Source organism: Epargyreus clarus, unplaced genomic scaffold (genome assembly GCF_041222505.1).
Source record: "Epargyreus clarus isolate Ecla_fem2 unplaced genomic scaffold, WU_Ecla_fem_2.2 ptg000006l, whole genome shotgun sequence".
Classification (NCBI taxonomy): Eukaryota; Metazoa; Arthropoda; class Insecta; order Lepidoptera; family Hesperiidae; genus Epargyreus; species Epargyreus clarus.
In genome coordinates, this window is record NW_027332214.1 from 9823082 (window position 1) to 9850632 (window position 27551).

Here is a 27551-nt window from a genome sequence, read left to right on the forward strand (position 1 = left end):
TAAGCAATAAAAACTTTATAAATATAAACAAGAATGCTTAATTTGTAAGTATGGCATAAAAAGAATTGTAAAAGAAAAAAGTAAGTGACCGTATCGTTCGTGGCAGCCTAAAGAAGGGTTGGTCAATTTAAGGGTAAGTTTGTAGAATCTATTAAGCACAGGTTATGTTATAAATTACTGGGCGATAAATTGGAAAATATATTCAACAGATGTTTAGAAAAATGTTGTTGTTGTTTATAAGTGTTGTAAAAGTTGAAAGACTTACCGGAAGTTGGAGAACCATTTGACGAGCTGGGCGGTGTTGTTCTTGTTGAACTTGATGTCCGGGAAGTACATCTTGAGGACCGCGGAGCTGGGGTACCGGACCCAGAAGAACATCAGCTTCGCTTTGCGCAGGTGCATCGGAGTCAGCGTCGAGGAGTACACCGGAGTTAAAGGTCATATTGGACAATATGGTAATAGTAACACGGCAATATTAGGTAATGAGTAACACGGCAATATGCGGCAAATGTGGTTAAACTATATTTGGTTTACTATATTATCTCTATATATGTCTCTGTTAGAATTGTTGTGTATATAGTTCAAAATTTAAGATAAAAAAAAATATTCTAGTTATATTTCTGCTACAAAAAATGGTATATTATTTGTTACCTTTGCATGAAAGCATTACTTTAAAATAGTTAAACAATTATATTCAGATACTTCAAGGTCGACTCGTCTACTTAGAGCCGTAAATACACATTTATCAAAACCTTACATGAAAATTGCGAATCTAGTTTCTCTCTCCATCGTACATTGAAAAACAGCGTCTAACACAATATGTTGTGTTAACAACCCCGTCGGTTCTTAAACCGAATCAACTAACTCAAATTTACAAGTGTAGCCCAAACTTTTAAATATGAAGCAATTAAAACTTATTGACCAATGAGATAATAGGTGCTAACGAGTTGCGAAACAGGAAAATTTTTAATAACTAGCAATCGTGTGGATTACCAGAAGTTTCGGTATCGATTTAATTAAGCTGTTGTTCCTAAAATGGGTTATCTGTTGAGGTAAAGTGTTGTGTAATTTAATATCTTCTCTAAATTATATATCATTTGCGAAGCTTTGTTATGGAACTATTAGAGTCTCACTGCTGGGCATGATTTACTTTAAGGGTTATAGTTATGTTATTGCTTGTGCGAATTGGCAGATTTCATGTGCCCTTCAGGTTTTTTAACTCAGGCGTGTGGGTTACCTCACGTTTTGTTTTAAATATGAGGGGCGTGTGTGATTCGAAGGACCTTCGGACTTAGAGGTCGAGTTTCTAACCACAAAGCTATTACTACTTTTGTACCCGACTGCGGAGTAATGTTTTTAGATCGTATCTATGACTAAATATAATTTGACAGATTTTACCATATGACTTGTAGTTAGATTTGTCTCGATCATGGGAGTGACTATGGCTATGTTTTTTAAGCGGTCGGGTTTTTGTTTTTATAATAATTGCAATTTACGAAGTGGAACAAATTCAAATGAAGCTAAGAAATCCGTGCTAGATAAACGTTGGTAAATCTGATTATATCCTCCCATTACGTAGGCTCAATGTGAAGCACCACAAAGTCTTAATCCGTTTGCATCTAATCTTATAAAGTATACCTTAGCCTATATCACTGCAAGAGTCGTATAAATGCGATCGGTATTTTATGCAATGACGGTTAAACTCTAAATTATCTTACAGTTTTCTTTTACTAAAGATAAGTTCGCTGTAATAATTGACGAAGTTAATACTGTTATCTTTTACAAATCAAAGAAATTACCCGACAAATCTATAAATAGGCAATCAGTAATTGGATTCGATAGATGCCTTACGTAAAAAAAGGTGGCATTATTTTTGCTTGAAAGGCGCTTTCCTTCACGTATAGGCTTACCGTTAGACAAGCATCGTAAAACGTAGAAACCGCAGCAGTTGTGGGGTTTCGAAAGTCGTGTAATATCTAGCTACTAAGTCGGAAGTAGGCGGTGGCAGTCGTAAGGTTAAATACTACAGAAATAAGATATCTGTGGGCGTTTACATGTAAGGTTTTGATTTGTGTCGAGTTACTTGCTCGCTTTGTTTCTAATGAATTACGCTGAAAAAAATAATGGTTAGGTATTCTATTTGAAAAGGATATAGTAGGCTGAACTCCGTCGTACGGCAGGTCTGTAGAGTTGCAATCGGAGTGAGGATCTTGAGGGTCCATGTGCTGCGGGTGGTGCGGTACACCGCCGTGGTGCGGCGCGTGGGCATGGTGGTGGCGAATGTAGTCCGGCGAGGGGTGGTGCGCCGCCGCCAGCAGCGCGGGGTGCAGCAGCGCTGGTGCGTGGGGCAGCGGGGGTGAGTCGCGCTCCGGCGCCGGGGGCGACCGAGCCAAGCCACCACCCGCACCGAAGAAAGGCGAGTACGGCGAGAACACTTGGCTTTCGTGCAGTGACGGATTGGGTATCGCTACGGACGTCGGCAGCGCCATGCCTCCGGGATACGGCCGCGGCGACGGCGACTCGGGAAACTTGCTCTCGGGCGAGTGGCCCACGCCCTCCCCAAGGATACGGCTGACCGTGCGTGGCGTGATACGAGTGTCTGTCACCTTATGCCGTTTCTTTTTCGGCGTCACCACCAGACTGAGGGCCTCGTTCTGTTCGGGGTTCGGCTCGCGTTCGAAGTGGCCGTTCATAGCTCCGTACATCGGGCCCATCGGCTTCGGCGGCGTCTGGAACATGCCTGTCGGAGGTCGCACATGAGCTCCGTGACCGGGCCCGCCCGCCTCGGCGTGCAGCGGAAACGCTGCGCCGCCTGGCGCACGAGGTCCATTCATAGACATTAACATTGGATTATGTGTCATAAATGGTACGCCGTTCGGCGCGCCAGGGTGATGAACGGGTGGATTACCTGGTATCTGTCCCGGTGGCCTCTCAGGTGGTTTCTGTGACGGTGATTTTCTATCCATCAGCCTCGTTGCACGTATTATATCGTTATTCAGCTGCTCGGCGGCCGCTGCGGCCGCCTCCGATTGCTTGCCTATGATCCGTCGTTGATGCACGAAACGGGTCACAATCGAATCGATCAGGCTCGCTAATGATGAAGTGATTTCATTTTTGAGCACCTCAGCCAACCCTTCGAGGTCAGTACCCGATACGGGTCCCACAGAGCCAGCATTGACACGGAGTGCGTCTAGTCTCTCAGCTAGTTCAGAAGAAAGCGGCAATGGTTTCGGCGTCGGGCCATGTGGTCGCTGTTGTGGCGAATGTTGACTAGATTGAGGCCTTTGCTGTAGAGAATTCTTTTGCTGTTCTGCTGCTTCCTTTAAGCGTGCCTCCTGCTCTAGGAACAACTTTTGGCTTACAGTTAAATACATGGCCGCAGCATTGTTGAGATGCTGGTGCGGATGCGGAGGGTGCATATGTTCAGGTGGCTGGAGATGTGACATAATCGGCATTGTGCCATTAAAGAGGTGTGGATGGGGTCCTGCGTGAGGTCCTGAATGACCATGCATCTTCCCCGACATCATCTTACTCATCACTTGTGAAAGCATATTCGGTGCAGTGCTACTTGGAATCGGAATCGCAGGTGGTAATTCCTTTACAGGTGATGCTGGTTCTATTTTAGGTACCGGGTCGTCGTTTTGTTCTACATCACTAGAAGCACCGTCGTTATCAATGGTCTCAGACTCCTGTCCCATTCTATTGCACAGCTGCACATACTTTTCTTGCATCTCAGCAAGTTGTTCTTGCATAGTTCTTAATTGCGATTTCAAAGCATTCTTTTCCTCTACCTTCTTTTCAATAGGCGGCCGATCGACGTCGTCCTCGGAGTCATCCGACACCGTCTGCGCACTGCTGCCGTGACTGTTCCCGTAACGCTCTGCCGCACCGTCGTGTTGTTGCGGGTGGTACAGCTTCCTCTTCTTGCAACCGTTCACTTGAGGCTGCTGGGGGGCGGGACTAGCACGCATCGTCGACACTATATTTTCAACACGAGCACGTTTCACATCCAAAGGTCGCGGCGAGGAACGTAACGCGTCACTATCGCGGTCCTCGGGTTCCGACTTAGGATCGAGAAGAGGCTCGGATTGCGAAGGTATGGGGAGCGGTGAAGTTCGCGAGTTGCCGGTGCTTTCGAGCGCCAATAGAGCGTCGTCGAGATCTGGCCGGGAATCACTGGACACTGGTCGCTCGGGAGATCGCTTCTCCTCCTTGGGTTCGTCGTTGTTATTATTTGCTACATGTTCATTATTATTGTCAGGAGAGAGTCTCAAGAGTTCCTTCTTGCGATTCTGTAAGATGTCGCGAAGGACTCTATGTGCGATGTCTCCACCGTTCGCGTCTTCACCGTTGTCCTCCTGCCTGGGCACACGCCCAAGTAATTCATTTAACATTTCCGCCGGCGCGTAGCCGGGTCCGAAGAGGCCGAAGTGTTGGCGGCCCTCGAAGACGGCGCCGTAAAGTCCGCCACTCATGAGTGCGGAGCGCGCGGGCGCGGGTCCGTTCGTCGCGAGAGTCGAATACGAATTGCGCGGCTCACCGGCGTCCACGCGCTGTCTGACGCGTTTCTGTTTCTTTAGGAGCTTATCCGAATAGGGCGCGTGTGCGTCGGTCTCCTCCTCCGATGACATCATAGGCGAGACGGGCCCCAATTGGCCAGAATGGCGGCGGGCAAAGCCCCACCGCGCTACTCGCGCCGCATCGCCCGGTCTGCAACAGGAGGGGAGCGCGATCAGCACACCTGCTTGTGAGACGAGCGTCGTGCGCGCCGCTACCCGTACGCCTTGCGAGCGCACTTCCTACTCTACCATGCACTACAACTATAAACACGTTGCTACAGAATTAACTTATATATTTGAAAACACATTTCGTTTTAATAAATGAACACAAAATAAAATGCAACTTTCCAAATAACGTACATACGTTCTCAAGCATTTTGTACTTAAAAATAAACGTCGCAATTTGCATTTTCTACGTATGTAGTAGGTACTTAATTATCGTCATGTGATATAGCATGACGAACTCAAACATAAAAATTACCGGCTCGTGTCAGTTCACATACGTTCGTTTGTATTTGGATAAAGATGGATATCTAGAAATCGATCGTAAATTGGTTTTTATTACCGTAACCTACTTGTACCTGTAATATCTATTACGACCTTAATCCTAACTGCATATAGAAGTGAAGTATTTAGATTAAATTTCGAGTATTTTTCTGTAAGATCGACTAAAACAAAGAAATAAGTACTTAGGATAACACTTAACGATTGTAGAGCATGTTTTGATTATATTCAAGAAATCATTCATCCTATCAATATTCATAATATTGCACCTTAAATTATAAATTTTATTAAGAAAATAGGTACCTAATAATGTTTATAATTAATTTGTTTTTTATAATTAATTTCTATATTTACCAATTAGGTGATATTATAAATCGTATACATAGGTACCTATGCACATAGGTTACGTAAACGTCCAGGTAGGTATATACCACAATGAAACAACAAAGGACGTACATATCAACGGCATTAATTCCTTTTGGAGCGTGACTCCGTATTCAGGGTGGACAATGAGTCTAAAAATGTCAGAAATAATTCTGTGAGACACGCGGATTGAGGGTGCGGTTTCACTGTTATGGACGGTACGAGGACTTACTATTAAAATATAATAAGTAACATTAAATATTCGTTTAAAGTTCAAGTAATATTGAATATGAATTTATAAATATTTTTAAAGGTGGTACGAGTAGGACCATCTGTGGTTCGACTCCAGCGACTCCACCGCCACACCTTTTTCTGCATAATAACAGCAGTGTCAAACGCTGCTGCGTTTTGGTTTGAACGGTGTGGTATGGGAGATGTAGGTGTGTAATCTTATCTGGGGTTGATTACAGCTGTCCATGGGCGGCAATAGCATCTTACCAGTGGACTGCAAGCTCGCCTGCTACTGTTATATAAAAAAAAATCGCAGGAACAATAGAGCAAATTTTGAAGTTATAACATACTTTTATAGTCTTCAAGGATCGTCAATATTCTAATAAGACATACTCGTAAATGAAACTGGGATACTATTTGATTTTTTGTTTGGCATTGTGAAGTATATTTAATTTTGATTTATCATTACATTTAATTTTTTGAACTTTCAGTTACTTAATAATGACATGTTTGACGATTTCTATAAATATTCTGCTTTAACTCTAAAATAATTGTAATTTCCAATTATTTAATTATTTGAAATCCTTTTTATGTTCCATTGCAGGGCAGGGAACTCACCCCACAACTGGGACGCCCTGGATCATACTCTACCACGCTGTTCCAGTACATGGTAAGTAGCAAATGAACTTAACACCTATTTATTTATTGCTACACATGTGAAAAATACTTCCCAAGGGATAAATAAGGTGTCACTCACCAATATTCATAGACCTCTGACCGCTCACGAAACCGCTAAAAACTAGTTTATTTCTTATTTTTATATTTATTGACGACCCGCGTGGCGGAGCGGTCATCATATCGGTCTGATGCGCTAAGGATCCCGGGTTCGATCTCCGGCCAGACATAACTAAATGATGAATTTAGATTTCTATTCCTGGGTCTGGGTGTTTGTGTATTTGTCTATTTGTATGTCCATGGCATCCACGACACAGGGAATCCTAGTGTGGGGCTGTGAGTGTAGAAAGCGTTTATTTTTTTTTATTTAATTATATATTTTGTTAACATAATTTTAATGTGCAATGGAAACGTCCACTGCGTGCTGATCTCGTCTCCGGCATCCGCAATTTGCGCACAATGAGATGCTATCAATGGCGGATGGTGGCGACCACTTGCGACCACCGTCACGGTGGCTGCGTCTGATAGATTTACATGTTTTCGTAACGCTCGCTGATGGTGAATCATGGTGGAAAGTTGGCAATGGTGAACTCTACCACCTGTTTTTGTATTGAAAATTTTCATCTTTGTTAAAATTTATCTATTAGTCTTTGAAGTTACCCATACCATCCATCATCAGGTATATGGCATGTTCGTTCGTTACTTCTGACATAAAAAATGTATTTAATCAGATTGGAAAGAAAACAACATTCTTATAAGAAATACGCCGATACCTCGTATGTATTACAACGGTTAGATCATATGAGTAAAAGAAAATTTCTATAATATTTTGTTAACTTTAATTTTGTTGTTAAGTAACTCAATAGTATTTTTTTTATTGTGTAAATTTGAAAGTGGTAGAACTTTTTATCCTTCGCTGTTTGTGGTCACACTCTAACCACAGTTTTGCGGTTTAGTTTAAGGGATGTGGTAATATATATTTACTTTCTAACTATCTTCTACCCCTCCTAGTCAGATATTTAAGATCGACAAATACATTCAATTATAGGTATAGTTTTAGCAATAGACGGGACATGGGGAGTAAAAGTTTCATCTATGACTTTCTATCGAGTTATAATAAGACATAATACGCCACACGTGTATACTGGATGTGGGGAGGAAACGCTTCATGCACACGATTGGTAATAAGAAGTTCTAAACCATACATGAAACAATCCGAGACATTGTCAGTTGTGGGCGTGAAACGCGATTAAAGTTTAAAGTATGAAAATTTAGACATTGACATTTTTTCTAAAATTAAACTATAATACTTGACATTGCTATTATAAGGCAGAAATACATATGTATGGCGGTGGTGCCTCCAGAGTCGAATTAAGGGTTCTACAATGTTTGAAAATATAATATCAGGTGGACTTCTATTTGATTGTTACGAGTCATAAAAATTACCACAATAATTTAAACATTAAACGAATTATTCCAAATTATTCTATAAAATACCCATACATATCCAGAACAAAAGGCTCTCCCCATGTTTATCGAAAGAGTCATGTATCGTAATTCCATCGTAACGCACGAAACGATTCCGATAATTACCGCGTCATGAATAAGCAATGTACTGTCAAACTGTGACCAGTCAACCCCAGGTACGGTGTTTACAACCTACGACACGACTACGATGACGATTTATGTCTTATGCTAGGTAGATTTGATGTAAGTATTAATAAGACTGTAGCTGACTTTATGTTGTCTGCTGCTATAGGTGCGGATGATAAAAATAATGTTGCAAAAGGTAGGATTCGTCTTCTATAGGAAGATCTCAGATTTTTCTTGAGTTTATTATATTAGTGTGAACAAAAGTGTGAAATGAAATATGAGGTAGAGTAGAGTACTCTTGTTGGAATATAATTGAACTACGAATCTCAAACATTTATTAGGCAATGGGTATTTGGAATCAAAGGGGTGAGATGGCATTCTATCTATTCTCCCTTTACATGAAGATTATTTCTACGTTTTCATAATAAAACTATTTTTCTCACACTTAAACATAAGTATAGATTTTTTGCAAAGGAATTTTCAATGCTAATTTTATATTTATTTTGCTTGCTTTAAGCAATATTTCTTCGTTTGTTTGTTCCCTAATGTAGTTCCGTCTTTAAAATGTTTTCGAGCACATAACATCGTGTGTTGTAAAGGGTGGTATAGTGCCGGCATGTGCTCCCGACACGACCTGTTGATTTCCATCCATACCGCACGCTAGGGGTGCAAGCCCTTGCTCAAGTAATGTCGACTTGGATAAATAACTCAAGAAAATAATATGTGTACTTGTGAAGACTCTATTTTATTGGTTTCTTGGCTAGTAATACCAAATATACCTAGTTAAAAGGATTGTTTTATAAACTGTATGTCAAATAATATCACAAACAAACAGAACAAATAGATAAACTCTTTCCTTTGGATAGTTGATTAAGAATAAAGTGGCTGGAAAGGCTTGATGCACCCCTTAATATGCGTCAAATCAAATGGCAAAATCGTAATCGTAAAATCGTAATCGTGGCGTAAAATCAAATCGGTATTTCGTTTTGATATTTATTGAATATTAAACTAATGAAATTACATAGAGTAATAACGTTCTGACACAAACAACAAACAACAAAAGACAAAAAATAAACAAGACAAGAAACAAATAACAAAAAATAAAAGTTTTTATTTTGTGGTACTAAGTCTACTTATTTTTAAATTTTATATTAGAAATAGTGTATTTTTTATTATCGATATACCGCGACACTAGCGCCACCCCTGTTTAATTCGGCGTGACACACGTCTAATTTTTGCGGAAACGTTTCTTTCCGACTGTACTCAGCTGTAATGTACGTTTGTACGTATACTCCATACAACTTACTTCATGTTTTTCATGTGGAAATACGTAATTATTTCCCATTTGTGTACAAGAGCATGATTGATGAGGTTAGAAGCGAGATCAAGTTTTTTTGAACTTAAGTTCATGTAATATGACTTTTACGTTTATTATTGCTAATAGAGCCGTTTATGCAATAAAAAGTTGTTATAATAGAAGCGCTTGAATAAGCATTTTTAAAACTAGTGATATATTTAGTATGTTTCAAAGATTCATTGTACTATCCTAAAGAAAGTTCAGATTCATTTTTAATAGATAAAGATTCCTCTTAAAATGAGTAGGGCGGTAAGGTCTGGTCAAGTGCATATCGGTAGAGTTCTCTCATTTGACAACGTTTTTTCATAGAAATCTTATGTGGGTAATTTATGATTTTCTTAACCGTTAAAAGCTAATTCTACTTGAATTAGCTTTTAAAGGTTAAGAAACGCACGTAACTTTCAAAATCAAAAGTGTCTTCTATTTGAATCTATAACTAAAAAGGCTTACACGTTCATTTTTAAAACTACACCCTTTTATTCGCAATACAATAATAAGAATGACCGGTACCATCGTTACCATATGGCACAGTCAATTGCTATACACCATAACTCACCCCCACGGGAAGTGCAGGAATGCGTGGGAAAGCATTTCACCCTCGCATACACCTTTACCATGGGGCTCTTAATTTGCCGGTGACTTATGGTCAGTTGGCCATATGGTCGCGTGATGGGGGTCGAAGACAATTGTCGGTTTACTTATTATTTTTATAAATGTGTTTTGTTGTTTTAATGTTTTAAGTTTTAAGCTTTTTTGTTTTTCTTTAAACAGTATTTAGGATTCGTCTTTTTTTGAAAATGTGAGGTTTTCTTTATGATTCAAATACTAAGGCACCTCAGCTACATCTATTTCTGCCTCATAATAGCAGTGTTAAACGCTGCTGTGTTCTGGTTTGAAGGGGGTGGTAAGGGAGGTATTGGTACTTTTCCGAGGCGTTCCAGCTTGATTCTCAGGGTCAGCGGTACATATGTGGCTGTCCTCAGGTAGGAATATTTAATCCTTTCTGGGGTTGATTACATATGTCCATGGGCGGCAGTAGCCACTTACCATCTGGTGGACATAACAAGTAAGAACATAACAGCTTAAACCCCCTATTTACCGCTAATTTCAATATAATAAAGTTAATAAAAAGTATTACTAGTGCTGGCACACGACATTTCCACCTTTAATGTTGAAACAAAAAGAAATAAAAAGTAATAACAGTTCGTGCTAACTAAAATGGCGTCGAAGGCTGCATATGACAAGATATGCATGTGAGGCTCGCATCGCGTGACACCGATTAACCTAATGTCGGTATTCCTACAGATTATTGGACTATCTAGCAAATAATGCACCAAATACTAGAAAATACCTATAGCCATAAAAATGCACTATTGGTAGTTTAAAAGGAAAATGGTTTGAGTTCTCATTGAGAATTTTTATTTTTAACTTAAGTAATGTGAAAACAAAAGAGTAATTACTTAGATTAAAATATGCTCTGAATGCGTAATAAGGTGTGTAGGATATACTTATAAATATGATTAATATAATTCTATAAACACATTCTACATGTTTAAAAGGGTGAAAAGAAACTAAATATATTAAATAACGCCTATGGTCGATAAGTTAAGCAGTGAAGTTAGAAAGTAACTTCGTTAAAACATCTTAATGAATGATAAATGTGGTAGAACTTTTCCGTTACAAAGAAAACAATTCTAGAATCAGTACAATACCCAGTACTGTACCTATTTAACATAAAGAAATTTATGACATAAGGTATCATGGTATAACTATCAATTTATGATTAATCAAATAATAATTAAAGTGTATCTTATAATATTTTCCGTCTAAGAAAACAGAAAAACCTATTTCTGTGTATTAATAATGTTATTGACATTTGTATAAATAATTACGGGACTAAACTAAAATTCATATCATACTCTTAGTTTAATTCATTCAAAGACAGACAAAAACTGTTTAACCTAAAATTGTTTCGGTTTATCAATCCCATCTTGAAAAGTTTAACTAAATTACGGGACTAATCCATCAATATTTGGAGAATATTAACAATAATAGGACAGAAACGTAGTAAGGGTGAAGTGACAATCAGCATGCATAAGTGATGAGCGGTGGGTGGCGTGCCTTCTGGGCCATTACCGGACTTCTATGAAAAAGGACATTTCAGCTTATCGGTGGATATCACGAGAATAAAAACCAGCGATAAGATCACATGAACGGCTTGCGTTCGTCTAATCGATGTCGATAAAATGTTGTTTCGATGTTTTTTATTAACAGCAAAAAAGGTGTCGAGCTTAAGTGTGAAGTGTTTGTTTGTAGAAGCGTTTTCAAATTCGTTTCAAACAATTAAATTTATTTTATATCTTGTGATAAGCAAGATGTAGTTAATAAAAAAATATACACTTCCTGAACGATGAGTAGTTTTAGATCTAAACGTAAAAAAATATATTATTAAGTTTACTGGACTGGATAAATAGCACCCACCTACTTAGTCCATGAAATTCCATACAATGTTATTTTCACTCCGGCAAGTTTTCGTAAATAAATAAGTACAGGCGATTATACTAGATTATTCTAGATTTTATCGATACGCGGCCAGCACTAGGTACGGTGGAAGACAGGCACTTATTAGTCATTATCTACAATGCGGTATCGCGGTGACATATGGCGGTATTGGACACGACCGCCATATCTGCGATGGCGCATGCGAGAGGACGCCACGCTATTGCTTTACGTACGCCACGAAACTTTAATTGTTCTTTGTTCGATGCAACGACAGGTTATGACGTAAGGGTTATGATTCATGTATTTATTTGGTATTTGATACATATCAGGCATGTGTTATGGTTTGAGTTAAAATTAATGTTGCTTTAAGATATCTTGCTATTGCCTTTCTTGTACTCATTTCTGCATAATGGTCAATTTTCTCTTCATTTTTTCCTTTGTTTGTTGATGTTCCCCAGATAACATGCATCATATACATAGAATAGTAAAGATGACTCACTCCTAACAAGAAAACGTAACCAGTTTTGACAATTGAAATAGTTACGTAAAAAAGTTTTGCCACGTCTCCGTGCTAAAATGTCCCTAAAATATTTGAAATAATTATTTATGTATTATATAAATTACGCAGTATTAGTTATTTATTCGTAATTTTTCTCTAAAAATGTTTTTATTTGTCAAGAATTAAAAAAAAGAACTTACAAATAAGCCGTTTGTGGCTTCATTCAATTTCAAGGCGGCGAAGTATCTTTACTGATCTATGATCATCCATCAAATCATTGTTAATACTATGAAAGTTTCTAATCTTTCGTTAGATCGTCACTATATATATATTTATCATGACAGCTCTTCGGGTAGGCCAAACAGCAAACGAAAACTTCGTCGTCATTAATAAAACGTATTTTTATGCAACAATCGTATGAATTTTAAAGCAAAACTAAGAAACGTAAGTAAATTTATACAAAAAATAAATTATGTTACAACGACCCGCGCAACTTCGCGACTTCAGTCGTGTTTCTCTGTTTTCTCAAACGCCAAAAGAAGTATGACTTGGAAAAGGTTGGCTCAAAACTTACTTTACCAGTTTAATTAGTGTATGTTGAACAAACGCATGTTATTTATATTGAGCTGTTTCCAGTTGGTTACTAACCTGCTAGGGCTACACTCGACACACTTTCCCAAGTGCAGAAGTGGAGCGGTTGTTAATTTATTTCTCTGCTACCTTTTGTTTAAGGCGTCACTCGGTCGCAATTCTTGCGCAGTTGTTACATAACTAAGGCACGACTTTAATGTACTTGTGAATGCGATGTTTATGTGTTTTTACTGGAATAAAGATTGTACTGCCAGAAATGTTTAAAAATAGCCGAGAAAAAAATATTTGTAAAGCTAAATCTGAGTAAGAAAGTGTTTACGGTGTACCTAAGTGAATATGCGCGTGGTGTGACTCTCGCTCTAGAATCTAATTTATTTATTTATTTATTCTGAATCATCATTGAATGTGAAATGATGATGTTGAAACTCCACACACACACACACCGCCACTAATTATTTATTCTTATATACTTATGAGCCTTTATATTCTGAAATAAAAAAGCAACCACTGTAAAACACGTTGTATTTTACAGTAAATGAGTGATTATGTATCTATATAATTATATTATCTATGTTTGTTAGTAGATTTTGAGGGAAAACATTGGTAGAACACGTCCAATTAAATTTGTTTACGTATATCTTATCTTCTAAGAAGCCAATGGCATTGAATAGGTATGTTTTCTATATTTTTATATATTTACATGATACGATAGTGTATAAATTTGTTGCGACGTAATGAAGAAAATGTGATTTAAATGTAGAATGTTAAGGAAAAAAGAAATAGAAAAAATAAATAAGGAACTGTATTGTAAACGATTTATGAAGTAAAGCGAGGCATAAGTTTCCTATGGTGTTTGGCCATAGTCCACCTTCCTGGCCAAGTGTGAATTGGTAGACTTTACACAACTTTTTGTAAAGGACTCTTAGGAGTGTAGTTTTCTTATGTTTTTTTCTTCACCATTATGCGAATATTTTTTTGTAAATCAGAAGTGGATGTCTGAGGTTTGATTTCGGAGCACCAATTGAAAGGGCGAGTTTTAACAAATACTTTGTCTGTTTATTTAGTGGTAACTGGTTAAAGTTGCATACGTCTGAACAGAGAAACTCCTCGATAAGGTTATGAGTACCAGAGTACCAGTAACATTCGTCAGTGTATGACTAAGTGCGAGTTGCGAAGCGCCCTGTCTTATCGCCGTTGTCGGAGTGTCCAGTACAGAAAAACGATAAACGTATCTCGTTACAACATGGCCCAAGTCATAAGCGGTCGCGATTTTGCTTAAAAGGAATTTGTAGAGATAGGTAGATTTGTAGATACTTGTATTAGAGCCTATGATGCAAAATGTGTACAAACTCGAGTATCATTGGGACCTATACGATTGTGTAGATTAGACGTTAGAATGAAGAAAAGGTTATATGATATTTTTCGATTCAGCGAGGGGTTCAGCTTCTAGAAGGTTCGAAGATGTAAAAAAATGAGTCAGATGGATATACTCGAGCGCGACAGATTAGTGATAGAGTAAATAGTCCACATATCTCTGATGCCGGAAATATGTTAATCTGCCGGTTTGCGTGGGGCAAAAAAAATGTAACGGCAACACCATCACTGTTTCCAAATTAAATGTTCTTTTGAATTGTGATAAGACACTCTTACGTGGGTTTTACTTCTTAATGCTATCAATACATCATGTCGGCCTTATGTCACTTTCATTCGATGAATGGTTATGTTTATGTGCGGCTGTACCACTTATCAGGTAGACTATATTGTCATGTGTTAATTTCATTTGAAAAAAAATGAGTAGTTTAGGAAAGCTTTATTGTCTTTAAAGGTAAAGGAGATGGTGAGAAAATCTACATAACTACCTACGTTCTCTCTCATTTCCTATAATATTCTCAAACTTATCAAAATATATTAAGATGCGCTTGGTTTGCTTGGTGGTTTACCTTAACTCTCACTCTAACCGAGATATCAACTAAGATTACATATAATCCAAGTAATAGGACAGTAATGATTCGATTACGATGATTGAAACATCATGTTTAAGTAACCAGACCGTAAGTTACCGATATTACTGCAAATTACCGATAAACGCACATTTCCAAAATAGGCCTACACCACGGCTTTATTAGCTTCGCCAAATTGAATTTGTACGCCACTCATACCGTTTCACGGTGATTAATATGCCTCAAAAATAAATAACTTGACATCCGTGCCGTGCGTACTTTTTTCTGTAATGAGCAAACAAAGTTTTTTAGGGTTCCGCGCTCAAAGGGTAAAACGACACCCCTATTACTGAGCCTCTGATGCGTGTCCGTCATAGGGCTCTGTTTTTGAACCGTCGTAGAAAGATCTCTAATCTTTTATAGAATGTGTTATACTGTGGCCGCTATAACAACAAAACAAAAAAAATACAAAAGGAGTATCCATAGAAGAAACCGGGAGTTTTTGGCGTTTTTCGGTTGATTTATATGTATTGACCTCTAAGCAATACTTTAACTTCAAAATGTACTTCTGAAGCTGCTATAATAACATATACCATAATATCCCTATATAGCGCTAAATATTAGGAAAACCAGAGAGCAGGTAATCATGATTTTATTTCTTGGCGAAAGAATTACCTTATTTATCAATTAAAGAAGTCTTAAATTGTAATGAATTTATAATTTTCATCATTTTCTAAATATTTTTTGCCACGGTTTTCTTATTAAATAGTTTACACTATTGAATGTCGGGACGGAACCCTCCGTGCGAGATCGACTTACACTTCGCAGATTTTTTCTTTGAGCCAGACCGAAAATTGTAGTTTCCATTTTCTTTTTAGCGTTAGCCTAGTGTGCTCTTTGGGCTTTATCTGCTTCACTTCGCCTTGTTTTCAAAGACTCCCGAAAATATTACGCAACCTTTTAAAGTTGAGAGAAGGCGGCCATCGCTACCGAATAGATTTCACAAAGAACTATTCCCGTCTTAAAACTTTAAATTTTTGCTTTTAGGTTTTATTTTTTTCTTTTGTTTTCAAAGCAAATGGTCATGCGAATTTCTTTACTTTTGTTTTTTTATTTTAATGTTGAAATTTAGTATCTACGTGATTCTTAAAATTCTGAAAGGAATAATTTACACCGCGGCATTTTGTGTATCAGTATTGTTTTTAATAACCGTGTATGATATAAGTTGGTATTAATTAGTATTTTTTTTATTCCATATTATTTATATGCAAAAAGGAAAAAGGCATACAATACTATATTCATTTTAAGGAGGTATAGCTCATCTAAAGTTAATTACGGAAATGACATTTTGTGAATGATATTTAGATGAATAGCCTGTATTTATTATTATTATCGTTGATAAACTTTTCTTATTATTTATTAGTAGATAAGCAATAATAACAATTTTAAATTTCGACAGTTTCAGCTATATGATTAATAATTTATTGTAAATTATTTCTTTTTATTATTTATTTATTAATAATTCATTGTCAATTATTTCTTTCTTATTATTTGTTTATTAGTAAGAATCAATATTTAAATTTCTGAAAGCAGATAATCCGCTCTTCAAGATGTTGCGGTCAATAAAAAAAATATACGGTCAGTTTTTTTATTGGACCGCACAACGACAACTGAGTAACACATCTGGCTCCTTATCAGAAACAGAAACACATCATTGTTTAGAAGGAAAACACTAGATTTTATCTCAATTATATTGTTCATGTTTCCGTCCTTAAGTTCAGTACCGTTGGGGATTAAATTGTAATTTATGAACTTGTAAGAACAACAACTCTTTTTTCTATTTCCTGCAGATAGCAAGTTAGTAGAAGTTTCGGTTTATGTTTATCGTATGTTCACAGTTATTGTTCGTTAAGTTTTTATTGAGTAACAGTTTAGTATAAAAAGGACGCGTTAAAATACCGCCATATTTTAGTTCAATGAACTGACTAGTATTTTTTATTATTAATGAATGTAGGTATCAATAAAATAATAATTTTGATTGATTTATTTATACGTAACGAAGACAACGACTTATGAATAAAGATGTATTTTTTTACTTTCTGCCTACATTCATAGCTTCCATTACGATGTTATGTTGTGGGTGTTTAGACATAGAAAGACATTTAAACACCGCCCAAAACAGAAATCTTGTATTATTCATTCTTATCTGACCTAGGATCGAACCCAGAATTTGCGGATCAAACCACTATAGTGTCGCTGCTCCACGTGGATCATATAAAGTGTAAGGTCGGTTCTGGTTTAAAAATTACACGTGTAAGAGGTCCAAACTTCGCAATACGGGTCACAGCATCCAGTGACCGTGTTCCAAAGCAAAAGGTGACCTTTTCTTTGTTTGATACTGTTACATGTATGTGGCATTACATTGTAAAATGTAATGTTATTACATAAATAGTTTGCGGATGTTGTAGATGGGTAACTAGTCTACAAAGAACCTTCGGCGAGGTCACGAATTGATTGGGGGATTGCGAGTACCTAAATCTTCTGAATCTGATTTGGAAAATATAGTTGAGTAAGTTTTGCTTTATCGACTAATTCTTTAGGGGATAAGTCCTAAAGATGTCTTACTTAATTAACGCCCTTTATTAAAAGTATGTTTTGCCTAACGTCGACATTTGACAATGTCTCAAATTGTCAAATTTCGATCTTTAGTAGGTAACTCTTCGATAGATTGATTATTAATAATGAACGTAAAATGTGTTGTTACCGTTGAGGACTAAGTTGGATCTCATTATGTAAGGGCTTAACAACGTCCTCAAACCAGAACAAAGCAAACACTGCTGCTATAAGGGTGAAATATATATGTTAGTGGTGCGTCTCCATTCTATTTTCATACTTATTTCATACTCATTTTAATGTTTATTCATACTCCTATATTCGAATTCTATGCAATTTCTATATCTGAATCCTACACACTCAACATTCGTGTCTCAATAACAACAGGTTAGGCATTGATAGACAGATCCGGCAATCTAAGATAACTGACTAGCAGTAAACAATTTAGCTATTCAATTGCGCCGTACACGTCACAACATGCCTTGTGGCCTGCATTTGGGCGACGGTCGAAGTGACGCGGAATATGAGCGGATGGGCTTTGAGCGATTTTTGTTCCGCAGTTTAAATTGCACCATATTTTGTCTTTAAAGCACGTCTAATATTGAAGGTAATAGAACTTTTTGTATTGTAAGTGTCACATCTTTATTTCTACTCAAATTCACTGTTCAAGCCTCTTCTCTTTAGTTGGAAGCGTGTGGTGACAAAATTATTTTTGTTGTTATATTTACGAAAGCTGTGGCTAAACATTTTTACCCAAAACGTTTCATTTCTAACTCCTTACTCTACGCATTTGAAATTGATCGGAGGTGGAGCGTTTCTATATGACTCTATCACAAATGTTTCAGTCAGTAAAGGTAATTTAACGTCGAATGGATTGCGTGCGTTAAAATTAAGCGCGTAAATAAACCTTTACCTAAAGGTTTATATAAGACTATCTCGCTCATTCTTGCACAGATCCTTAGCATACTTCCACCGCGACTCAGATACAATTGTCTCTTCCTCTCAAATCATAGCTAAAGACAAGAACACACGACTGTATTTTTTAATTTTTTTTGACATTATATTCTGACTAAATTCTTTGTAGGTATTACTGTAGATAACCTCAATATTATTAGGAATTAGGATCTATTATATCATTTATACAAATAAACAAAAATGGGATTTTTTGAAAATTACTGACACTCTTAAGCTAAAAATATTTTTTTCTCCGTCTTTGGGAACGATTAAGCTGCGTTTGATGCGATTTTTATGTAAAAATACATCATACACGATGAGGACTTTGCAGGGAGTCAAGTGAGTTTCTTTTTACACCAAATATGTCCAAAAATTGGCATAAAAGTTTCGAGTAAAAACTAATCAGTAAGTAATGAATTGACATTTCGTCACTCCATATCAGCGTTGATAATAAAATTCAAGTCGTGTTATGTTACGATAACGTCAACAAAAACATGGCGGTATTGAATTGCATTTTAATTTCCATTGATTGCTTTTGGGTGGCTTTTATCATATTTGAAAAACTTTTTATACTTTTTATACTATACTTTAACGCCTAGGTAACCTTAAAGCCTCCTAGGGCTCTCTATGGCGTGGGTAGCATGCACACACACACCCAGAAATACAAAGAAACACCGAAACCTAAACAAAACCTAATTCTAAATTAATCATTTATTTAAAAATTATGTTTAGGTACAGTTGATTTTTAGTATTATGCGAAGTTCGACATAGACAGCTCAATACCTTTTTAACCGACTGCAATATTTTCCGTAATATTTTTAAGATTTAAATTATATACGCTTGCAAACGGCTTGACAGATTTTTATATATGAGGTTTCGTTGCATGCATTCATCTATATTGTGTCATTGACTGACACTATTCTAAGTTAAGGTCACAAACATGAATAAAATAATCGACTACGGTGAACACTAGTATATATAATAAAGTGCATTGTGGCAGTGTGCTCCAGCTGGGGTCGAGATTGACTAGAGTTCCGTCGCAAGCGGTACGCGTACAAGATTGTTTCCTCGTTAGCCGCCAATTGAGCAGGCGGTTCCGTTCCTTGCGGAACCCCGGCCCTAATAGTTCAATTGCGTCAAGTGCGTCCATAACGTGTGTCGGTGGCGGTATTTTTGTACCGTATGATTTTGTTTGACTTTGTTGAAAATATGGCCTGAATTGCTTCGAGTAAAGAATGGTACGGCCGTGCCGATTTTTTGGCTCGACTTGGCGGGACTCTGCCGTGCCCCACAGATAGTCGATTGTTGCGTGTGATTCTAGGTTTGTTCAAAAACTACTCGTATCGGGACAATCATACTGCATATAGGTAGCTACATATTATCTGTATCTGTTGGTATATCTTTAGAAAGTAATAGACCGCTGGTTTGAAATTTGGCTTCTTTCAGTTCCAAGATTCATCATCGTCATCATCAACCCATTACTGTCCCACTGCTGGGCATGGGTCTCCTCTCGGAGTGTGAAGCATTAGGCCATAGTCCACCGCGCTGGCTAAGTGCGTATTGGTAGACTTCACATACCTTTGCGATTTTTTTTAATAAATCTCTCAGGTATGCAGGTTGCCTCACGATGTTTCCTTCACCGTTTAGCAAGTGATAAATAATTTCTAACAGTTCCAAGATTGAATCCCGTCAATTTTTTTTGTCGTAGGTATTGCCTATAAGAATAATACCTATAGTTTTTTCCCTAGGCTGATTAAATCTCGTATATTATTGATATTGACTTTAAGCTTATCTGTTTTAGCCTATATCGACGTTTGAATGAATGACTTTCAAATTGTTTATTTTTGCAAATGATCATCCCCTTGGGATAACACCAAATCATTATCTGTTTAAATGACATAACCGCCCATTCATTGCAAAACATGTGCTTGCTTGGTTACTTAGAAGGCAAATATTTGTAAACAGGAAACAATGATTACTTAGTATTTTGACAGTTTATGCACCTTTCTATATATTAAAGTAAACAAATAAGGATAAATGATTTTAGGGTCTGTACGAGTTGTTTGTGTTGAGCGAAAACCTTTGAGTGTATTGTGTGTGTAGAAATGTTGTTATAGATTACAGAATTACATTTAATTAATTAATTAATTATTTTTTTGTACTATTGGAGTAGCACAGAAGCACATCTGATGGTAAGTGGCTACGGCCGCCAATGGACATCGGTAATCAACCCCAGATAGGATTAATTCCTTACCTGAGGTCGGCCACAAATGCGCCGCTACTCTCTAAGACTAAGTTGTAATACCTCGAAAAATATGTCTTCCTTACCACACCCTTCAAACCAGAACACAACAGCGCTTAAAATTGTTGTTAATAGGTAGAAATAGTTGTGGCGGTGGTGCCGCCCGTATTGAGCCACAGAGGGTTCTACCACCTTTAAACCTTTAAGACTGCATAACCACGTATGATTAATCATAATCTGAGTAAAACCTCAATTACCTATATTAGACCTCTGAAAATGATTCGTTGGTATTTTCGACTTATCGCGGCTCTTCATTTCCAATTTTGGACTTTTGGCTATCAAATAAAACTGTTAGTATCTTGGTACATTCAAGTTGTATGGAGTCGCATCACGGTGATTACGTAACAGTTCACTACACTTACATTCGTATTACTGAAGTTGTTGCAAACGACTTCTTGAGGCCAAAAAGACTCCTGGCTACCGTCCAAAGTATAGGGAAGTCTGCCGCTGATCCTGCAATTCACGGGACACACGGCCCGATAGTTTGTCAAACGAAGAAGTTTTTGTGTCGCGGATAGAAAATGTGAATGGTCGAGCTGATGTTAAGTGGCTACTGCCGCTTAAAGACACTATACCGGAGTAAATCTTACTTGAAGTTGACCATAGATACGTTGTACTTGTATGTTATCATCATCATTACGATTTTTTTTTATAAATCTCTAAGGTATGCAGGTTTCCTCACGATGTTTCCTTCACCGTTTAGCAAGTGATAATTAATTTCTAATACGCCCATAACTTTGAAAATTCAGAGATTCAGGGATATGAACCTCGAACCCCTCGATCGAGAGGCCGAGTTAGGCTATCACTGCTATGTATGTTATCGCCCGATATTAATACTTAATCTATCCAAAATTTTCCTACCAAAGATCGCAATTTGAAAATTTTTAATTAGAAATTGTCAAATTTCGGTCTTTGGCAAATAAATTTGGATAGATTAATTATTAATAATGACGTAAGTCAGAATTGTAATTTTTTTCCTTGTTTATTATCTGCAAATTAGTAACAGTTCGGAAACGAACATTACATGAAGTAACCTATATTTAGATGCAAATTAATTACAATTAAATTGAATATTAAGGTCCGTGTTTTTTGTTTTTTATAATGTTGAAGTAGGAAAATACCATGCAGTCTATCTGATTGTAAGTAGCTACTGCCGTCCATGGACATCTGTAATTAACTCGAGATAAGATTAAGCAAAAATATGTGTGGCGGTGTTATCATCGGATTGGATCCAAAAAGCGTTAAGATAGATCGTCGTAAAATGTTTAAAGATGAGTTGTATCATAATCATAATCTTTATTTAGTATTTTTTGGGTTACTATACCTATATAGGATGTCCATGTACATCTTATATATAGTAACCCAAAACTTTACCCAAAAATTGTACATGTGTACATCCTATGTATAGTAAGTAGTAACCCAAAAATTTACTGTAGTGAAAAACACATTAAAAATTAAATATGCCGATTAAGCATTTAGTGTCGTCATGTCATGTAATTTTAGGTAAATACTCAGTTATATCACATTCTTCGGCCGCACGTAACAGCTTAACCGCGTATAATTTTGGATTTTCCAATTAAATATACTTATCCTTATACAAAAATTAATAAGTGTATAATTTCCTGAAAGTGGAACGTTATAATTAAAATAAGTACGTCATTTCAATATAATGTACAATCACAAAGCGCAGTAACTGAATATGTTTTTTTTATTTATTGGAGTAGCAGATGAGCACGCAGTCCACCTGATGGTGAGTGGCTACTGCCGCCCATGGACATTTGTAATCAACCCCAGATAGAATAAGATATTACTACCTGAGGTCAGCCACAGATGCCCTGCTACCTCTGAGGACTAAGCTGGAACGCATCGGAAAAGTATTTCTCCCTTACCACACCTTTCAAACCAGAATACAGCAGCGCTTAATACTGTTGTTATGAGGTAGAAATAGGTGTGGCGGTGGTGCCGCCGGAGTCGAACCACAATGGGTTCTTACCACCTTAAAAATTAGTTGTAGTAATTTTAATACAACACCATTTTAAGATTAAGAGGAGTTTATTATATATATGTACCTACTGACATTACGTTATGACGAATTTGGGTATATCCTTATTCCTTATATTATTTTAAGTAATAATAGTCCTGTGCAGGAATTTCCAACGGATAAATATTGAATATTATAATATAAAATTTAATTATTGCATCATTTTTAACGATATATATAACGTTATTTAGCTTATAATAATTATAATGGGAAATAGTACTTAAAGAAACGAATTAAATTGCGTAAAATTGAATTTTTGTCTTCATTTCTTCAAAATAGAACTTATTTAAAAAAACAACAACACGCATTTAAATTTTATTTATCGTTTATTTATCAGTTAATATTTTTTTCTTTATGTAAGCCATTATTCAGGTATTTACCAAGTCTATTTAGAAAAATTAATACGTAACGTTATGTAAAATTTTTGAAATTGCGATCTAAAAAATGATGATTATTGAAAATATGGATCGGTGTGTTATTTTATCAAGCCGTGTGTCCCGTACATTAGACTTTGGTTATGAATGACCTCGGTTAAAACTTTGCACAACTGCATGCATATGTAACGGTATAAGTTCCTTGCAGTTTAATGGCGGTTGTTCATAAGTGTAATATCTAGTAATAACTGTTGTGGTGCCTCTGCCTCTGGGCACGTTTACAGCTCCGTAAGGAGTTAGGAGTTTTCGAAGTGTAAGCTTTTGTTTCGTACACACTAGAGCTGTATACACACGGTGTTGCTTGATACGTTACGATATCGTGTCGTGCCGCGACGCGTCGTGATATTTTTGAGTGGTGTCGTAGATTTTCACGTCACGGTGTCGCGCCGAGATACCACGTCGGGTCGTGGTTTTCCCAAAGATGGGATATATTATATTAGTAATTATTGATCCAAACAGGTTATATTTTAAAAAATGATTGTTTCATTTATGATAGATTTTTTTGTGTTTTTTTCTTAAAATCATATTTAAGAGATCCTTGAAGAAGATCGCGGGCACCTAAGACATGAATCGGACAAAATCACGACACAGCAGCGTGTCACGACACGTTTTCGGTACTTATAATAACAATGGAACTATATTAAATAATGTAGGGAAGTACAAAGAAGGTTAATATCTTAATTTATCCTTCTACAATATCATTTGTGGGTTTTACAATATAATTATAACTATACTTTAGTCTAATTAAAGTGGGAATAACGTCATATTTTTACTCATACGAATAATTACTATTATAACTTCTGTGGTGTAGATAAATTTGACAGGCTAAATATGTTGCTAATTGGATTTTAGGTTGTTACTTCTGAAATTGTATATTTTCGAAGTTAGTAGAAGTATCGAAGGAAAGAAAATCTGTCACCTCTAATAGATTTATAAATAGTGTTAGGCGTTTTTATTGTATGGAGAGAATATGCTGTGCCCAACAGTGGGACATTATGGGGATATTGCCGTTAATTTAGATGTCATGTTATCATGGGTTAATATCAGCAAGCCACGATTGTCCCAATGCTGGACACGTGTCCTCTTTCGTAATGAGAAGGGTTAGTTCATCGTTTACCAAGGTGGCCAAGTGTACCTACTCTAGTAGACGTCACACGTTCTTGAAAACTTTTTTTATAGAACTCGTAGGTGGTTCATTTTATTCGCTATATTTTCCTAATTAATTTCTAAAACGCACATATTTTTGAATAAGGGGTGTGTGCCTGGGATTCGAACTTCGAACACCCCTTGCGAAAGGCCGCAATTAAATGGTATGACCCTAGACACTAGTTACCTTACAGGACCTACAGACTAAGTTTAATTTCGTTAAGTTAACATTTATTCACTAATAGTTGAAAAAGTCAACAAAATCTATTTATACTTTTGTTAACTGCATTATACTCTACTACTGATATACGTACTAAAAATACTTTATTAAGCCAAATGGTTCTAATTAGAGGTAATGCGTAGAATTAACTCTTTCTTGCTGAAACTGAAAAACATGTTTAATTAAACGGCCACCTCACCTAGCGGCCTTATTTATGGACGACCGGAAGTGGCGATTAATCAGACAACTAGTCGCACGATTAGTCGGGTAATGAAGTAACACTATAGGTGTCTTAATGCATATGACCTCGGAAGAGTGTAATTAGTGGCGATGAAACTAGTTTGTTTAGCAACTTGTCTGTGTAACGTCCGCAAAACGTTTACTTTTAGAAATAGAATGGGATGTTACTGTTTTATTTTTTTATTTGAAGGCAAGTTTTGTGGCCAGTGCAGTCCGTTTCATAAGATTGAGCCATCGAGCTTGCAGTCCATCTGACAATGAGTTGTCACTGCCGCTCATGGACATGTTACCAACTCCTTATAGAAGGTTCGAGAAAACCGACCACAGATTGTCACTTATTAGGACTATGGTATTTTCCTTCACTGTTAAAGCGGTGATAGCATAGTGGTTAAGAAACTCGGTCTCTCAATCGAGGGGTCCGAGGTTCGAATCCCAGGCACGCACCTCTCATTTTTCAAAGTTATGTGCGTATTAGAAATTAATTATCACTTGCTAAACGGTGAAGGAAAACGTCGTGAGGAAACCGGCATACTTGAGGGAGAGAGATTTATAAAAAAAATCCCATAGTGTATGTGAAGTCTACCAATTCGCACTTGGCCAGCGCGGTCGACTATGGCCTGATCCTTCTCATTATGAGAGGAGACCCGTGCCCAGCAGTGGGACAGTAATGGGTTGATGATGATGTTAAAGCGAGTTTACACTGTGTGTGTACTTATCACCGAATTAGGTGGAATTCGAGACTCTAACCTTAAGGTAAATTTTATCTCTTAAGGAAACACGAGAACAATTAATTAATTTGAAACATGTTTCGTATCTAAATTTGCGGTTTGAATACAATCGTGTGTGTTACTAACGGTTTTGAGAATAATTTTGTATAGAATTTCTTGTAATAATTTTGTTGAATTGTTACACTTATTAAAATACTAATTCTTTTAAATCAATCAATGTCGTATGCAAATTCGTCTTCTATTTGAATTAAAGTTTGAATTATTATCTTATAATCCGCGCCAAACTGCTAGTCCGCTATGAAGTTGTTGCGAGCAGGTGTAGTCATACAATTTGCTACGCTTGCGACGCGATTAATTTCTATATTCAGAGCGGACTAGGAGTTTTACGCGAACCATACCTACAATTAATATAATATTTATTCCTTTAAATTTACCAATATCGTATGCAAGATGCATCAAGAATGTTCTGAAGGCATTTAAAAGGTGGTAGAAGTACCTAGTATGGTTCGACGGGGAGGTAGCTCTGATCAACATACGAGTAGGAAGCAGTTCTTGCGTTAGAGATATATTTATGTTAGAGAAAGAATATTCGGTATAAAAATAAGAAACAAAATGAAAACTGTAGACTTGTGACTTGTTTCTCATTGTCCGTTCACGGGATTTTCTGATGAATGAACTTTTGCCAAGGCCATATCATGTTTGTACAAATGTGCACTGCCTTTGCACATGTTTCATAATTATAGAATAATAAAATATAAATTTATTTCTCAGGAATTTACGCAAACTGTGTCATGGGATTGTCCTGAAAGAGTAGTTTTTAGTTATTACCATAACAATGTTAAATAAGTTATAAATACTTATAAGGTACTACACATAAGTCCTATGTTGAAAAATATAGCCGACTAGCTGACCCGGCAAGCTTTGTACCGCGTCAAAATCTATTTATAAAATATATTTCATATAAATTATAGCCTACTATTTCATATTTCATATGAATTACAGCTACATTATCCACGAGTAACTCGTGGATAATGTTGCTTTCGAATGATTAAAGAATTTTTAAAATCGGTCCAGTAGTTTTTGAGCCTATTCATTACAACCAAACAAACAAACAAAGTTTTCCTCTTTATAATATTAGTGTAGATTATAGATTTACTCAAAAGAAAATATCTTCATTTGAACGGATATAATGAAGTCCCCAAAGTATAAGCAAATAGTTTGGTACCAAAACATACCAGGATTTTTGAAGATGACTGTAGTGGCAAACGAGGACGGAATCCACCTAATGGTAGTGGTCATTCTCGCCATAATAGGTATAGAATACCACCAACACCATATAGAACAAGTGTTCTTCCTGAAGCCAACCACAGGGATGTTACTCCTGTGGACCTAGTCGCCTTATATAAGTCAGCCGGCATTCAGACTCTTCCTTCGAAAAGCAGAACTACTGCACGCATTAAATTAGTGTGGCGGTGGTACTTCCGCATTCGAACCACTTTATATAGGAGTAGCAGACGAACATGCAGTCTACCTGATGGTAAGTGGCTACCGCCGCCCATGGACATCTGTAATCAACCCCAGATGGGATTAGATATTCCTAACTGAGGTCGGCCACAGATGCGCCGCTATCCTTTAGGACTAAGCTGGAACGCTTCGGAAAATTATGTCTCTCCTACCCTTTAAACCAGAACACAGCAGCGTTTAACACTGCTGTTATGAGGCAGAAATAGTTGTGGTGCTGGCGCCGGAGTCGAATCACAGGGTTCTACCACCTTTATAACCTTCCAAATCTGTACCAGAGCCCAGCAGTGAAGCATAAGCGCATATGTTTCTGCTCTTCGTACACTCACTCAATTTAGCAGCAACAATAAAAGCGTTGTCTTGCGGCTTAATCACTCATTAAGGATATATCCTTTTTACCAATTAGTTAGCGTGCTCATTTCACGCCGTTGGTTTCGCTAGTGATCGTACATATGTGGTTACATTGACGTACATTACCGTAAAAGGATATGTAATGTAAAAGTAAATGATCTCACTATTAGATAAAGAATTTTGTTAT

At 37.0% G+C, this 27551-nt stretch overlaps 1 protein-coding gene and 1 long non-coding RNA gene across 4 annotated transcripts in view; one reads left to right on the forward strand and one right to left on the reverse strand.

The window, feature by feature from the left end:
- LOC140742932 (uncharacterized) overlaps positions 1–27551 on the forward strand; it is a 239611-nt gene that overhangs the window by 32310 nt on the left and 179750 nt on the right. The window contains exon 2 of the long non-coding RNA XR_012102314.1: positions 6262–6327. This is a non-coding gene — a long non-coding RNA (uncharacterized LOC140742932). The remainder of the gene's footprint in view (positions 1–6261; positions 6328–27551) is intronic.
- pros (homeobox protein prospero) overlaps positions 1–27551 on the reverse strand; it is a 134912-nt gene that overhangs the window by 24950 nt on the left and 82411 nt on the right. For 2 of the 3 annotated variants that reach the window (XM_073074013.1, XM_073074012.1), the window contains exons 4-5: positions 2154–4710; positions 266–420 (exon numbers count right to left, since the gene is read on the reverse strand). In XM_073074013.1, coding sequence (XP_072930114.1) covers positions 266–420; positions 2154–4634 — 2636 coding nt within the window. In that variant the 5' untranslated portion in view covers positions 4635–4710. The remainder of the gene's footprint in view (positions 1–265; positions 421–2153; positions 4711–27551) is intronic. The other variant, XM_073074014.1, reaches the window with a different exon arrangement.